This window comes from Ricinus communis, chromosome 6, assembly GCF_019578655.1.
Source record: "Ricinus communis isolate WT05 ecotype wild-type chromosome 6, ASM1957865v1, whole genome shotgun sequence".
Lineage (NCBI taxonomy): Eukaryota > Viridiplantae > Streptophyta > Magnoliopsida > Malpighiales > Euphorbiaceae > Ricinus > Ricinus communis.
Window position 1 is genome coordinate 26,349,748 of NC_063261.1, and position 17,451 is coordinate 26,367,198.

The following is a 17,451-nucleotide window of genomic DNA, read 5'->3' on the forward strand; positions in this document are numbered from 1 at the left end:
CAATCCATGTTATAATCATACCATAATAAATAAATAAATGAATAAATAAAAATATATTTTTACTTTTACGGGACGAGTGGCTCAAGAGAACCCTAACCCCAAATTCTATGACCATTTGGCTCTCTTAATCCAATAAGACTGGCCCCCGAGAGCAATGCTCGACCAGGGACCTTACTTCCAGTCTAGTCACTTTAGTATCCAAATAAGAAATCTAGTAGCCATTCGGCTCTCTTAATCCAATAAGACTGGCCGAGAGCAATGCTCGACCGGGGACCTTACCTCCGGTCACTTAAGTATCCAAATAAGAAATCTAGTAGTCATTCGGCTCTCTTAATCCAATCGCCGAGAGCAATGCTCGACTAGGGACCTTACCTCCGGTCACTTAAGTATCCAAATAAGAAATCTAGTAGTCATTCGGCTCTCTTAATCCAATCGGCGCCCCTGAGAGCAATGCTCGACTAGGGACCTTACCTCCGTCACTTAAGTATCCAAATAAGCCGAGAGCAATGCTCGACCAGGGACCTTACCTCCGGCAATTTACACAAATCCGCCCCAGAGAGCCATGCTCGACCAGTGCCAAACCCATAAAAAAAAATCCGATTACATGTCCATGATCATTACCGGTATGACGCGTCCCGATGTAACCCATCAAAGGCATGTTCTACGAAAGCCACATCCCCAAATCGAAATCATCACATATAATAAATATCATTGTATAATGAAATCATTCAACCATATCAAAATAACAATTAACAATTAAGAGTAAGACATCAGGCAACTCATGTGGAAAACTGATAATATTTGGTATTATCATAACATTACTATAATAATACTTATATTACCTTTAATAACGAATAATTCAGTGAAATTATTTACGTTGCGAAACTAATAACCATATTAAGCATGAACTTTCAAAATAGCATATTAAAATCAAACTTAGCAATAGCGCAATGATTAAATGACTTTAACTCACAGAATTGGGCGACCTCCTAGCTCTGCTCCGGTGCCTCAGTTGGAGCGAGCCGAACAGAGAGATCATCTAATCACGGAAAACAATTTATCAAAATGCTGAAACAATCGATCATTAATCCTAGGTCTAGACTCCTAGAACTGACTGTCTAAGAATCTCGACTCGGGAAAATTCTACCGAAAATCCGGCAGAACCTCCCCTACAACACGAACATTACCCCCCGTAAAAACGGGTCCAGGACCTGCCAGAAGAACACTTCAAATATCCAACAATTTAAACAACGGGAGTCGGGTCCCTAAACTTCACTATTTCCCGACTCCGCCACACAGCACAAAATACGAGGCAAGCAAATTGACAGACAATTATTTATGACTCACAAACATCATCAAATACTCAATATAACCCAATAGACACAAATTTAAAATCAAAGGATTTCCAAGATCAACGGCCAGAGAAAATTACCGAGACGCTCAGTCGACTCGCCTCCGGCCGCCGGAGTCCGATCGACGATCTGAACACACCATCGGACTCACAACGACGCGCTGATGACGATCCCCGCTTCCGATTTTTCGATCTGACACCCGATCATCCGAAGAAATTTATGGACGATCACGGCCGTCGATTTGCAAACGGAGCCCGATCGCCACCAAACCGGTGCCATTTCGAAGCTTGAGCTGAGGAGAGTCGGGATACGTCCTCCGATCGTCCATCCTCACGGAGCTCGGAAAAACCGAAAACACGGCTGCCACCACTTCGCGAACTCTCTCCTCCCGGCCATCGGACGTCACGCCGCCAAAAGGAAGCTCTCCAAGGGGAGTACGATCGCCACCGAGATCGACCGGAAGGCCGGAAGCGGTCGGAACGGCCTTCTCTTCTTTCTCTGCTCTGCGCCGGCCGCCCGCCACGCATCACCGGCTCCTCCTTCTTCACGCGCGACGCCCACTTTCTCTCTCTCTCTTCCTCTCTTCTTCCCCAATCCCATTCCTTTCAATATCGACATTAGGCCCCCGAACTTTTCCTTATTACAATTTGGTCCCTCTACTTTCTTAATTACTTACAATTTCATCCTGCAGAATTCCAAATTAACCCCTAAACTTTCTTTTATCCTTTCAATTAAGCCCTTAACTAATTAATTTGGGCCAAAACCGAATTATTGAAAATACACAATTACAAAAATACCCCTGACCGACATATTTATTTACGAAAATACCAAACTCACAAATTTCCATTAAACCCTCACAAAAATAAAATTATACTTTTAATCCTTATTCCAAAATAATCCTCCAATTAAATCCTATACACAATTAAATTAAATAATCAATTTCCAACTCAAAATTTAATACTACTAATCAATTATAATACCAATTTTCCCCAAAATTCTTTTATAAACATCCCTCACAATTTCTATCATAATTTTTCAATATATAGTTTTATTTATATACATATATACATTTGGAAAAATTTTGAATAACCAAATAAAAATATAATTTATTCCTCAAATAATTTATTTAATTAACTCCTTAAAAAATCAAACTAATTGGATATGGAAAATAACTCATTTGTTTGTCTAACAAAAAAATTCAAAATTTATATTTAAATCATTCCAATTAAACCGAATAAAAATAAAGCTAAAATTAACTTAAATAAAAACTCATTATTAAATATATAAAAATTCCGAGTGTTACACTTTATACCTATAAATAGGTATTACAATCAATGGAATGATACACATATAAATACATATATATATATATATGTATAGAAAAATTACTCTTTCTTCTCTCTTTATTTTGTTTGTTCTTGTTTTTTATTTTACAACACTCGTTATTCTTATTTTTTATTTCACAACACATTATTAGCATGATTGCTTAAAATAAAATTCGATGTAGGGTTATTTTTTCTTTCTATATTCTTTATAAAAAAAAATTAATGAGGCTATATTTTATCTTTTATTGAATTCATTATTAAATTCACAATAATCCATTTTGGTAGTCCTATTGACTATAAAACACCTATTTTTTATTTTAGTTTTGTGGTGTTTGAATCTCTATTAAATTTCTTAGTTTTAACTAAATACTAGTTTATGTTGCAATTGTAATTTTATTTGCATACTTCGTAGGATCGTAGTTTTATTTGATCATTATTATAGATATATTATCTGATATTAGTTATAGTTCCTGAATAACTTGTATTATAAATTTTAGTTCCTGAAGAACTTGCATTATAAATTTTAGTTCATGTAGAACTAATTAAATAAATAACTAAAGTATAGATTCCTGAAGAATTTTGACTATGAGTTCCTGAAGAATAAAGTATCCTGAAATCTAGTATCCTAATTTATTAAAGAATTAATATTTTATGTTCATGAAGAACTAAATATATTATTCTTTAGAAGAATTATTTGTCATGAATATTAGATGCTGAAATATTTTGATGCTATAGGTCTTGGAAACATAATCAAAGATGGAAATCAAGAATGTCAATAAAATCATGCTAAGGCTATATTTTTTTTTTCTTTATCATCATCTTCTTGAAGGACTTGAATATTTGACAGTTAAAGATCCATTAGTTCTTTCAAAAAATTTAAAAGAAATATATGATCATCATCAATCATCCTTCTAAAGGCTTGTTATGAATGGATGCATTGCAAGATATCAAAATTATATGTAAATATAATTCTACAGTTTTCAGAATTTATAATTATGTGGAGAAAATATTATTGACCACGATATGTTAGAGAAGACATTCACTACTTTTCATTCTTCAAATATGCTCCTGCAATAGCAATATCGAAAAGAAAAGATTTTAAGAAATATTCTGAATTATTTTCATGTCTTCTTGTTGTTAAGCAAAATAATTAGGTCTTATTAAAAAAATCATGAAAGTCGTTCAAATGGTTCTGCTATATTTCTTGAAGTGAATGAGACAACATATAATAATGTTGGGCATGAATGAGGAAGAGGACGAAAAAAAATAGTGGTCGATGACGTAACCAAGATTATGACAACAATCGTAGTGGTATAAATAATAATATATATCTTCACCACAAGTGGAAGAATCATAAAGAGAATAATGGAGCAAAGCAAAATTCAAAGAATCAATACTATCGATGTAGCATGAAAGGGCGTTGGTCCGGTACCAAAGCACCTTTTTGATCTATATCAAGAGTCACTCGTTTAGACTATGTTTGGAAAACAAAGTGAAAGAGGAAAACAAGAGGGGGAAGAGAAAAGTATCACTCGTTTGGATAATGAAAACAAGATTGAGAGGAAGAAAAATAAAGGAACTTTTATAGATTTATTGAAAAGTGCGACAAATTCTATTTTTATGATTTTCTTTTAAAGATTTTTTTATGATTTAAAAAAATTATTTATACGATATTTTTAAAACTGTATTATAATATTCTTTTGATATGTTATTGATAGTCTTTTAGTATATTTTTATCACCGTTAAATATATTTTTTAATTTAATTTTAATTATATCTTCATATATTTTTAAACTATATTTAGTATATTATGGTATATTTTTTAAAACACACATCTTCATATTATCAAAACACATTAATTACTATAAAAAAATATATAATATTATTCAATTCATGAATAACAACCATAAAGATATAAAATAAAAACGATAAAATCTACTTGATTTGGCTGATTTCATAGTAATAAAAATTAAAATAATATTATTTCAATATCTTACAAGTATATTTTTAGCATCTTTTTTCAGACGAAATTATAAAAGATAAATTTATAATAATACAAATTAAAATAAAATAGACTTTCAATATCATTAAGTATATCTTTTGTATCTTTTTCTGACGAAAAGAAAATATAAAATAATAATTGAATTCATAATAATATAAATTAAAAATAACATTATTTTGTATCTTATCAGTATACTTTTAGTTTCTTTTTCTTTTGATATCTTTTGAGTGTATTTTTTGTATCTTTTATCTCACGAAATTCTAAAAAAATATATATATAATATAAAATAAAAATTAAAGTCACAATAATATAAATTTTTTAAAAAATATCTTTCGGATATTTTATAGATATACTTTTGGCATCTTTTCTCGAACAAAATTCTAAAAAAAGTTATATAAACAAAAAAGAAATTATTTTGACCGTAAAAAAATCTCAAAAAATTATACACCATGAAAATTCTTCAAAAGTAAAGAAGATAAAATATTTTATGATCCCATAAAATTATTTTCTCTCCAAAATAGAAAAAAAGTAGAAAGAAAATAGTTTAGATTACTATCTTCCCTTTCTAATAATTCATTAAATAAGAAAAAGTACACTGCAAAAGTTGAAATCTTATTTTAGATACCAAATTTTCATTCTTTATTTTCCTTCTTTATCCAAACATAAAAAGGAAAATAAAATTTTATTTATTTCTCTTCTCTATTTCTTTCCTATATTTTTGCAAATATAGGGTTAGGGTTGGTTTAATCGGTGAAAAATGAAAAAGTTAAATATTCTATTAATATTTGTCACAACTCTTCCCCACTTAATATGGCATATAATATTTTTACAAAATTGTTCTTTCACTTCAAAATATTAAAAAATAGTTTAGTAAATATATTATATACAATATGTCACGACCCCACCCGTGGGCCCGTGACCGGCACTAGGGAATGGGTAGGCGTAAGGCCACCGAAACCCGTAGTAAGCCTGACACTCACTGATTTAAACAAATCTCATCTCAAATTAATATTATTAAAACCATAAATTATCTTAATAGCTACATTCTACATAAATACTTCGGTCTGCCAGAAAAACTAGGCGAGACTTGAAACTCAGAAAATTTACAACTGATACATCTACTATTACTACTGCGGAGAATCTAAGATTTGCCAATTTACATACCAAATTAAATACATCACCCAATGATGAAGGAGTCGGGTTACTGAATAAGAGTCGCGAGAGAACTAACAGTCACGAATCTGAAAAACAGTAAATAGAGACTGTCAGTCTCGAGAGTGAGTTAAAATCATATATCTATAACAGTTTCAAATATCTCAATGTCACCTTATTTAATTTTAAAATAATTAATAAATCACGCGAACCATACGTGTCATGTTAAAACATATGTGTCATGCCATGCTTAAACAAAAATTATTCCACATGCAACGGGACGGAGTACTTCAGTAGAACTCTAATCCCAACTCTAAAATCTCGATTATTTCAACACTTATGTCTCAACTAACCTCAACTCTATCATCTCAACCTCTCATTCCAACAGGACTGGCGCCCAGAGAGCAAAGCTCGACCAGGGACCTTACCTCCAGTCCGGTCACTTAACTCTCAGCCTTAGCCTTTCGGCTCTCTTATCCAATAAGACTGGCGCCCAGAGAGCTTAGCTCGACCAGGGACCTTACCTCCAGTCTGGTCACTTAAATTTCCAAATAAGCCGATGCCCAGAGAGCAATGCTCGACCAGGGACCTTTACTCCGGCAACCACACTCTACTAAGCCTAGAGAGCGATGCTCGACCAGGGCAGGTCCTAATCTTTCTTTCTTAAAATTTTTACCTCTTTACCCTTTCCCTATCTCTCTCAGATTATATTGGGACACTCATCCAACTCCTATGTTCTACTGCCGTCCCATCTTGAGTCATCATGCAATATTAAAATTGGTAATAAAGGAAAAATATATTTAAATAGTAATTAAAAGCATCATGCAAATGATAATAATAATAATTAAATGAAAAATTGAAATTGCAAATAAATATTCACAGTAGCAAATCAAATTTTATACATGACACGTGCGTAAGCGATATATGACTTTAACTCACAGGTTTGGCGACCTCCTAGCTCTGCTCCGGTGCCTCGGTAGGAGCGAGCCGAACGAACTGACAATCTAGTCACGGAAAACAATTTATCAAAACGATGAAACAATTACAATAGATCGTAGGTCTAGATTCCTATGACTGACTGTCTAAGAATCTCGACTCAGGAGAATTCTACCGAAAATCCGGCAGAACCTCCCTTACAACACGAACATTACCCCCCGTAAAAACGGGTCCAGGACCTGCCAGAAACACTCTAAATATCCAACAATTTAAACAACGGGAGTCGGGTCCTCAAACTTCACTATTTCCGACTCGCCACGCGACAAAACACAAGGCAGTAACCGAAGGACAATTATTTTTGACTCACAATATCATCAAATTCACAATATAATCCAATAGACACAATTAAACCAAGAATTTCTAAAATTAACGGGCCAAAGAAAATTACCGAGACGCTCGATCGCTCGGTCGACTCGCCTCCGGCCGCCGGAGTCCGATCGACGATCCGAACACACCATCGGACTCACAACGACGCGCTGATGACGATCCCCGCTTCTGATTTTCCGATCTGACACCCGACCATCCGGAGAGATTTGCGAACGATCACGGCCGTCGATTTGCAAACGAAGCCCGATCGCCACGAAACTAGTGCCATCGCGAAGCTTGAGCAGAGGAGAGTCGGGATATGCCCTCCGATCGTCCATCCTCCGCCGGATCTCGCCGGAAAAACCCAAAAATGCCGGCTGCCACCATTTTCTCTTTCCACCGGATCTTCCGATTCGGCCGCCAAAACAAAGCCGAGGCCAAGAGGAGTCGATCGGCACAGATCAATGACCCCGCCGCGGCGGCCAAGGCTCGGCCCGGCCGGCCGACGCCTCCTCCTTCTTCTCTCTCTCTCTCTCTTCCTCTCTTCCTTCCCCGATCCTTCTTTTCTTTCTTTCAATATCGACATTAGGCCCTCGAACTTTTCCTTATTACAACTTGGTCCCTCAACTTTCTTAATTACTTACAATTTCATCCCGCAGAATTCTAATTTGACCCCCAAACTTATTTTTAACCTTTCAATTAAGCCCCTAACTATTTAATTTGGGCCAAATCCGAATTATTGAAAATACACAATTACAAAAATACCCCTGACCGACATATTTATTTACGAAAATACCAACTCACAAATTTCCATTAAACCCTCACAAAAATAAAATTATACTTTTAATCCTTATTCCAAAATAAATTTCCAATTTAGTCCTAACACACAATTAAATTAAATAATCAATTTCCAACTTAAAATTTAATACTACTAATCAATTATAATACCAATTTTCCCAAAATTCTTTTATAAACATCCTTTACAATTCTACCATAATTTTCCAATATATAATTTTACTTATATAAATATGCATTTGGAAAAAAAATTGAATAACCAAAATATAATCATTTCTCAAATAATTTACTTGAATAATTTCTTAAAATTTCAAACTAATTGGGTATAGAAAATAACTCATTTATTTGATTAATATTAAATTTTTCATTAAATCATTTCAAATTAAACCCAATAATAATGAAGCTAAAATTAACTTAAATAAAAATTCATTATTAAATATATAAAAATTCCGGGTGTTACACAATAAGTAAGAATTAAGGCAAATATTAGCATTACTCTTAAAAAATAGAATAGGATAGAAATTAAAAAAAATTATTATCGATATTTAATTAATTAAAAATTATTTTAAACGTGAATTATTTGTTCCTCAATTTATTTTAGGGATGAATTTTTAATTTTATTCTTAAAAAAATTAAATTAAACTAATTATAAATAGTTTTTCATTCTCCATCGAATTAAAGAATATATAAAAGATAATAATTTTTATTTTCATTCTTTTCCATTCCTAACTTTCAACCAAACATGTTCTTACATTTTTCAGCGTAAAATATATCTTTTATGGTTGAGCCTTTGTCATAACCTAAGCATAGAAAGATAATTTTAATTTAGTGCCTACTAATAAAGAATATAATTTTATATCTTTTTGCACCCATAAACTTAACATGTCACCTTTTGTATGTATCAATTTAATAAGGCCTAATAATTATAAAAATCCAATCTTTTGTGTGAATTTACTATTTTGATTAGATTTTTTAAAATTGTCAATTTATTCATGAATTGGTTTAATAAGTGCAATTTTGACAATTTTACATTTTGGTCAAAATTGAATAACATGAAAACTGGCATGTAAGACATATAATGTCTAATTAATTTAAAATGTAGGATCTTAATGCCACATTAGTTAAACAAACTAACTTGTCTAAGTTAATTTAACCACAGATAAACTACCCTTAAAACCCATATCAAATCAATGGATTTCATAGAGCTAGAATCCTTAGATGGTTTGGGTTGGTCATAAAATTCATGGATAACAAGAAAAATTGAAGTTGTGCTACTAACAATGCCGTTGGTGCATATTGATCAGTGGGTTTTACTCATCTAGTTCATTTTTATTTTTTATAGTAACATTCACTGTATTGATTAATTCATTTTGCAGAAATGGTAAATTACAGAAAGTTTATGAAGTTATTGATGTGATGAACAAAATTGGATGCCAACCAAATGTTCAAACATGCAATTGCTTATTGAAAAGGATTATATTATGTAGGGAAAATAGAAAAAGCATCTGAACTTTTTGGAAGATATAAAGAAATCATCTATAGAACCATATTTTTATACATACACAATTATGGTGGATAGTTTTTGCAAAGTGGATAGATCATAAGAGGCAATGCAGTTGCTAAATAAAGCCATAGATATGGGTCTGACACCAAAAGTTGTTATTTTTAATACTCTCGATTGATGGAATAGCAAAGAAGGGAGGCTATTGCAGGGAATTGGCGTGCTAAAAAAAATGAAGAGAAATTATATGCTTGACTATTATTAGGGCTGAATAAGTATTTAGACACTTGTACTTGTAACTTTTAGTCAAGTAACTCTTTATACTTTGAGTTTGACCTATTAGACATCTAAACTCAATAATTGCCTAACACATAAATATTTGATAGCTTACTTGGCAAAACGCGTAATATCAAATTCTTTCAAGAGAGTGAGGTCTTTTTCTATAATATGACGTTGCGGTAAAACAGATCTATTATGTTTTTTGAACAAATATCATCAAATTCTTCATTTTCATCTTCTTCTTCTTCTTTTCATTTTTTTAGGGTTTTATTCAAGTTTATCAGCTCAAGAATGATAGCCTTTTATAAGGCCTCATTTTCTATCCTCGCTCTAATGCCCAAATTCAAACTCCTTATTTCAGCTCTAATCAATTATATAACCTCTTGTACTTCGACTTTTATCTTGTGGTGCTTTATAGCAGAGTAATTAAATCCTTAAGCTACAATCATGGTTTTATTGGTCGTCAATTTGTGTATTGCTTATATTCGTTTGGAATGCATAAAAGACACACATAATGTATTCCATAAATTGCTTGAGAAGGACTTGGCCTCCTAGAATTCTCTAATTTCTAGGTTTCCGCATAAAGAGAATTTGGATAATTACTTAAATGTGTATTTCAAGATGAAATATTAAATGAATTTGAAATCCAGTGAGGTTATATTTATAGCTCTGCTTTCAGCTTGCATTGATGATGGAGCTCTTGATATGGGCAAGTATATTCATGGGTTTGCAGTGAAATTAGGTACAATTTTGAAAGTGAAAATTGTTGATGCTCTTTTTAACTTGTATAGAAAGTCTGGGTGTTTGGATGCAGCTTGTAGATTATAATGCAAGTGCATAATTATGTGTCATGCTTCAATTATTGCAGTTCAAGTTCAAAGAGGATTTACTAAGGATGGACTATGATATTTTTAGTTGGGAGAAAGAGAAAAAAAAATCGTATGCGTCTATCAAACTCAGTAATGTAAACCTACATGTCTGATTAAATTAAATGAGTCAGCGCGTGTATATTTGTTTCTAACTTTCAAGCTTTTATGTGTTTATGGATTAGAAATTTGTCAAGTAGAAGTGTTTAATAGGTCAAGTTTAAAATATAGAGGATTATCTTACTAAAATTTATAAGTTCAAGTGTTTGTGTATCTATTAGACCTTATATAAGCAATAACGCATTGCTTCATAATTTGTAACGATGATTCGAGTTTATGAGGAAATTGTTAGAAATGGTTTTGAGGATGAGGAGAAGATAATGAACAGTTTGTTGAGAGATTTATATAGAAAATTCTTGAAGAATAATGAACTATTAAATAATGCATATCAGATGTTTGAGAAAATGAAGGAAAAAGCAGTTGGATAAACAAAGGATGTGTAAGGTTAGGCTAATTTATGTGAGTTAGTTGGTTTACCTGAAATGTCATTGGGTTCCTACATTTTAAATTACTCAGATTACACGTCAGTCTTTATGTCATTCAATTTTAACTGAAATATAAAAGTAGCCAAAATTATATTCATTAGATCAATTGGTGGATAAATTGACAATTTTAAAAGATTTAGTTAAAAAAATAAATTTACACAAAGGATTGGATTTTTATAAATATTGGGCCATTTAATAAAACACATTTACTGTTTAGAAAAAGAGATAACCTAACAATCAAAGATAAATAACAATCAAAATGAAAAAAAAATAATAATAATAATCTAAATTTGAAGTTCTTTCCACTGCTATAATCATCATAATCATATTTGCTCTACCGGTATACTCTCATAATTTTAAATGCAAGTAATAAAGAAAAATATTTATTCTACATTCTTTTTTCTTTTGTTGTCTATTAGATTAGTTTTCAGTTCTTCTCTTCATTAGGTTTGGAATTTAGTATACACAGTAACTTTAATTTCTTTTCTTTTTTTTTCTTTTTTTTTTTTGAAAAAGAAAACATAAAGAACTCTAACAATATATGTTATTATTGGGTGCATTTTGGACATTAATCAATCCAATTACTACTGTTAAAAATAAGACAACAGAGATAGTAAAAATGATACAAAATAACGAACACTTACAATAAATTCAATTACATATGAAATGCTTGCAAAATGGGTAAAGTCCTACAGAAGAATGATCAAATAGTTGGGGGAAGAGATACAGCAACTTCAATAATTTAAGACCTATAAAGAATCAATGCCCCTCCTATGAATATTCTACAGCTTCAAGACATAGAAATGGAGTTGAGAATGATTGGTAGAGCACTCGAGAGGAGTGCTTCTTTTATTCTTTTGCCTGCAGATTCCTTGTATACAAATAATTCTATAATCTGTATATTTTTATTCATTCGAGATTTAAGTGAATCAATGAGATTTAGCTAGGCATTGGCTTGTTCTCCAAAAAAGACCTGAAAAGAATGAAAGCTTGTCGAGGGCGATGGAGTGGGACCTCATGTCCTGCTCCAGTTATTGTTACTAAAGTTAGTCCTTTGTATACTTGGCTCCATCCACCAACCTGTAACAGAAATTAAGCTGGTTGATGAGAGATCATTACTTTTAGTGGAAATTGTTATATAAATGTATCACCAAGAAGAAAGTCCTGCCTAAATCCACCAAACTGATATGGGGGAGTGCAATCTAGCCTGAGGATACCCCTATCACTTGAACCAGAAAAGGGAAGAACAAAAAGCCAACGTTCTATGACATCAAACATAAGAAAGGCCCAAATTCCCACTAATTTAGTCCAAAATCAGTTATCATTTCATGGGTCATTAACATGATGCAAGGAAAATAAGCTAGATGCAGAAATTGATATATGTACTCACATACCTTTCCATTATCATACCATGGATACCAGTTGGTAACAGTTGGTAGCTTCAATGCATCAATGGAGTATCGGGTTGCAGTTACAGGAACCACTGCATCAGTGTCTCCACTGGAGAAAGATTTCAACAGAATTCATCATTACACACCAACGTATATTAAATCAAGAAAAGCAATTAAATCTGAAAGATGTTGGTTGATGCTAAAAATAGAAAAATGCTAACTGAAGCTTCAAAAAGAAAATGCTAGGCAAATCCTGAATTAGAAACAATAACAGCTGACTTCTTTTACGGCATTACAAAGAATATTTGTCATTAATGCTAAAAATCTAAGAATATTGCATCAGAAAAATAGAGCTTTTATAGCTTATAAACAGACAACACTTTATGTTTTATTCGTATTATATCCTATGAAATTTATGCATCATATTTACGGTCAAGTTTTCTAAATATTATCTTGCATAGTGACCTAAATGCCCCTATTCAAGAAGGTTAACATGGTTCATGTACTTCCACCAAACAAAAGAGGTACCTGCCTTATAACAAAAGATGCTTCTCAGCTAATATAGAACGACAAAAATCATTCATATTTCTCAAACTACATCTACAGAAAATAAGTAACCCAGCCATGTAAGGAGAATATTCAGTGAAAATTAGAAGCATTTAAAAGAAAAATTCCCACTAGGCTTCTATATCTAGCCTGGATGGTTGTTCACACCCAACTAATTAGTGTCAGTTACATGATTTTATCCATCCTACCCTGTCAATGATCCTATTACTCTGTAAGATGAATAGAAATAAACAATGTTAAGAAAGAAATCTAGTTATATAAAACCAAAAGTTACAAAAGAAAAATCAATGATTTCAAACACCAAACAAAAGACAAACATAGGGCGTTGGAAGGCCTAAGCATTTTCCACAACCTGAGGTGGGGGGCTATAGGGATATAAATTAGGCCATGAACCTAACCTCTCATTCCATGTACTAAAAATTTGGTAGCGCATCTTTTAATGGTTTAAGAAAATGACTTTTAACTGTTTCCCAACAGAGGCTTACAAGGTAGTGAGACTTTCAACAACTGTTTCTGAATTGCGAAAGGAAACCCTGATTGCATCCTAGCCCAGAATCCAAGGATTTTGAAAAATGTGTCTATAATTACTGACATAGTATGACTACCACAAACATTGCTGAACCAAGTTTTCAGATATCTAGACCAATTTTATAGACAAAGCCGGGAGCAGAGGAAAAAAGTGAAGATGGGGACATACCTGAAAACCCATATCTTCAGACCAGCAGCAATAAGTTCTTTGTATATAGGAAGCATAGAAAGTGGAGAATCTGCCCAGTAGTTTCCAACAATATCACTGTGAAGAATACTGATTTAGTCAAAAAATGATACTAGAACATAAGGGGAAAAAAAAAAAAGAAAAAAAAAAAGTCTCTAAAACATATGCATGAAATATGCACCTGCATGTTTTCCATTCGTACAGGATCCCAGTTACATTTGCATGGATTGCCTTCTGAACTTCTGGGCGGTTGAAGTACACTATAGAATACCTCTCAGTGCAGGGATCATATGCTCTGGACATCCAGGGCTGAGTTTAAAAATACAAATGAACGTGATCTAAACACAGATTGAGATTAGACAAGTAATGTCCAGACTAATAAGTATGCACACAGTAAATGCAAGAATACAGATAAATTCTAGTCCATTCATTTTCATTTCAAAACGCATGGCCGAGACTTCTAATCAGATCAAATGATCCAACTGACCAATGTAGCAGCTGTAACATTTGAGTGGACCCACACCTTATAGCTGGGAACCTTACTTAACGATCAACAACCTTAAGAACCACAAATTTTACTAACAGATTGTACTTTAAACATCCACAATTATCAATTTTTAAGTTTTTAAGAAGTCACAAAAAAATATTTAAACTATTTGCAGACTTCTCTTGCAGGTCTAAGTTGTGCTGTTTTTGAACTTTGGTCGACAGTCAAAACTCCTTAATTAAGTTGATTTTGAGATTGAAAGTACGGTGAGAGCTTACATAATGACCCCTTAAGTTGCGCCTGAGCGATGCCGTACTATTGCATGGCCGAGTGAAAATGCTATATGGATCAATATTTCCCTGCTCCAGCTCCGCAAGGTAGAGAGCCTTGATGCATTCCGCTGATGGATGCAGAGAGGACTCAAAATTGCAGGTGTCACGCAAAGTTTTATAGGTAGAATCAGAAATTAAACCATGCGTCCACCAGTACTCAAAGGTGCCAACATAATCATGGTAATCATCAGTGACTGCATTTCCCACCTAAAGGGAAAAATGTTTACTCGTACCATAAGCATTGGGAACTAAAAGCATGCAACTTTCAAGTCCCATAAACTGTGGATTATGATTTCTTACCAAAAATCCCTTAAAGTTTATAACTGGATTCTGAATTCCCTTGTTCTTTTGATGAACAATTTGAGACAGCTGAGGAACATAATGACCTAAAACCAACATTCAGAATTTGAGTTCCTCACTATTGAAATGAATATCTAAAGTGAGAAATTCATGATCAACAAATTAAGGTGAAAGAAAAAGAGAAAAGACTATGAAGCGCTTCATAACCTGCATAGCTTTCTCCAACGATGTAGAAATCTCTATGTTTGTACTGCGGAAACCTTTCAAACCAATTGACTAGAAATTCATATGCATCTTCAGCTGCAAATTCCCAACATACAGATTCCAACAAAATTTCCGAAGTCAAACCAACTAAGTTTGAGCCAAAAATAATGATAAGAACAATAACAATAACAATCATTTGAACAGCAGATCTGTGGTATGTCATATGATACCAAAGCAACATCTTCACCAACTTAATACTAAAACATTCAACAGCAAAAAAAAAAAAAAAGCAAACATAACATTACCAGTTCTCTGGTCACCCGTGTTGTACAAATCTGAAGTTGTGTTTGTATATGAAAAGCCAACACCAGCAGGAGATTCAAGGAATAGCAAATTCGCCACTGCCAACTCCAACCACAACATAGACAGGAAAATATCAGAACGGAAAAAGAATAGTAATGGCGGTATATAATAGTTTGTATATAGTATAAATTATCACATACACTTATTCCAAGCATAGGGATTGAAGTAAAGAGTTTTTCCATCAGGCTTAATGCGAAAGGGTCCAATTTCCTCAGCTGCTCCATAAGCAACAGAAGAGCAACCGGGCCCACCATTAAGCCACAAAATAAGTGGTCTTGATTCAGCTCGACGACTTGCTGGAGACTCAATCAACCAGTAAAACAATGCCCTCCCAGCTTGCTGATTCACAGTCACATAACCTGAATATTGATTGAATTCTACATTTGCTGGTTGTCCAGGTAGATATGTAATTTTGTCTCTCTCTTGATCTTCAAGAGGAGAGGATATACAGGAATAGAGTAAAAGAGACAAAAGGAAAAGAATATAGAATAAAGAACTATCCATTGCTCAATCAAAGCAAGAAAAAAATGGTAGAATCAAGCAAGCACGGCACAGAAAAAACAAATCCCAAAACTTTTGTGGGTTGCTAAACAATCTATTCTACATCACACAATCCTAAAGCACTGACCAAAGAGAGATTGTAAGATAGATAGTCAATGCTAGCATAACTAAAACAAGAACTAAAGAGAGCAGCCAATGAGCATCAAAGAATAGACATTTGGATGTTATATAAGCATGCGAAACACAAAAAAGAGATTAAAAAAAAGAAAAAGAAACAAAGAACTTGGTCAAAGAAAGTTCCAAGAATGACTACAACAAACAATGAGGGAGGAGAAAAGGGAAGCTACAAAGAACAAAAACAGAACACAGACAAAACAAAAGCAACCTTAACACGAAATCACATAAACTGTTTCTGGGCTTATTATTAGAAAGGAACTTATCAACAAACTACTAAAAAAATTATATATACTTCTAGAGATCAAGAAACAACAAAAACAATTAAAACCCAGATCCCAAAATACCTCAATAGAATGTATATTAAGAAAGAGACCTCAAAAGAATAGAAGAGAAATGTGTGTGCACTTATAATGAAGGCTTATTATTGGCATTTAATTCACACTCCTAATGGTTGTGATTAGTTGTGCATGAGGTGTGGATACTAGCTAGAATGAATGTAATGCAATCTGTTATCTGTCTTTAATGGTCTGCAATGTAACCATCAATGCTAGAACTTTATTATTATTAATATTATCATTATTTTCTTTTAATTTGTGTCCATCAGGCAATTCACCGAACAGGTTAGAGGCGCACATGGGGTGTGTTCAAAATATTCAGTCTTCTTTGAACTATAAATAATATAATTGAATAAAAAACAAAAAGGGTAATAGCTTTGAGATTGAATCTTCAACAACCAATTAAATAATGATTAATAATACCATATTAAATGTGAATTATCATTCAAAGAATGATTAAAGAAGGTCCAAAGAATTAATATACATTAGGGTTTTAACTGTGTATCTATATGAATAAATATTTGTAGTAATAATTAAATTAAAAAAAAAAAGATATTTGTAGTAATAATAATAGCAGTAGCAGCAGTTGGTTTCCGTAAATATATAAAACTAGCAGTTGTTACTTGGCCTGTACTTTATTGGTGCAGAGGTGGACCACTGGATGTGATTCCTACAAGAATGGAGTCAATGTGCGGAGCAGTGTTTTAAAAGCTGAATCAGATTGGCGGTTTTATCTAGCCGAACCGGGAACCTAAGGCTAGTCCACTCCAATTAACTTTAAAAAGTTGAAAAGTTGGTTTGATCAGATTTGTTATTTGAACCGGCCATTTGGACCAAATTTTATTATGTATTTCCTTCCTGATTTTTGCACCAATATATAAATTGCTTATCATATTAAATTCTTCATCTATTTTTTCAAAATTACCTACTAACTTTCTGTATCCAAGAACAATATAGTTAA

At 32.8% G+C, this 17,451-nt stretch overlaps 1 protein-coding gene across 1 annotated transcript; it reads right to left on the minus strand.

Annotated features, from left to right (window-relative positions):
* Nucleotides 1-11,729: 11,729 nt before the first annotated feature.
* Nucleotides 11,730-16,879, minus strand: LOC8280793 (serine carboxypeptidase-like 27). Its single transcript, XM_048376142.1, has 9 exons — nucleotides 15,618-16,879; nucleotides 15,420-15,515; nucleotides 15,118-15,210; nucleotides 14,911-14,996; nucleotides 14,557-14,817; nucleotides 13,973-14,100; nucleotides 13,774-13,869; nucleotides 12,513-12,618; nucleotides 11,730-12,198 (listed from the first exon to the last, which is right to left on the minus strand). Exons 1-9 carry the CDS (start codon nucleotides 15,979-15,981, stop codon nucleotides 12,058-12,060), a joined length of 1,371 nt encoding a protein of 456 aa, XP_048232099.1. The 5' UTR covers nucleotides 15,982-16,879; the 3' UTR covers nucleotides 11,730-12,057.
* Between the last annotated feature and the right edge of the window lie 572 nt (nucleotides 16,880-17,451).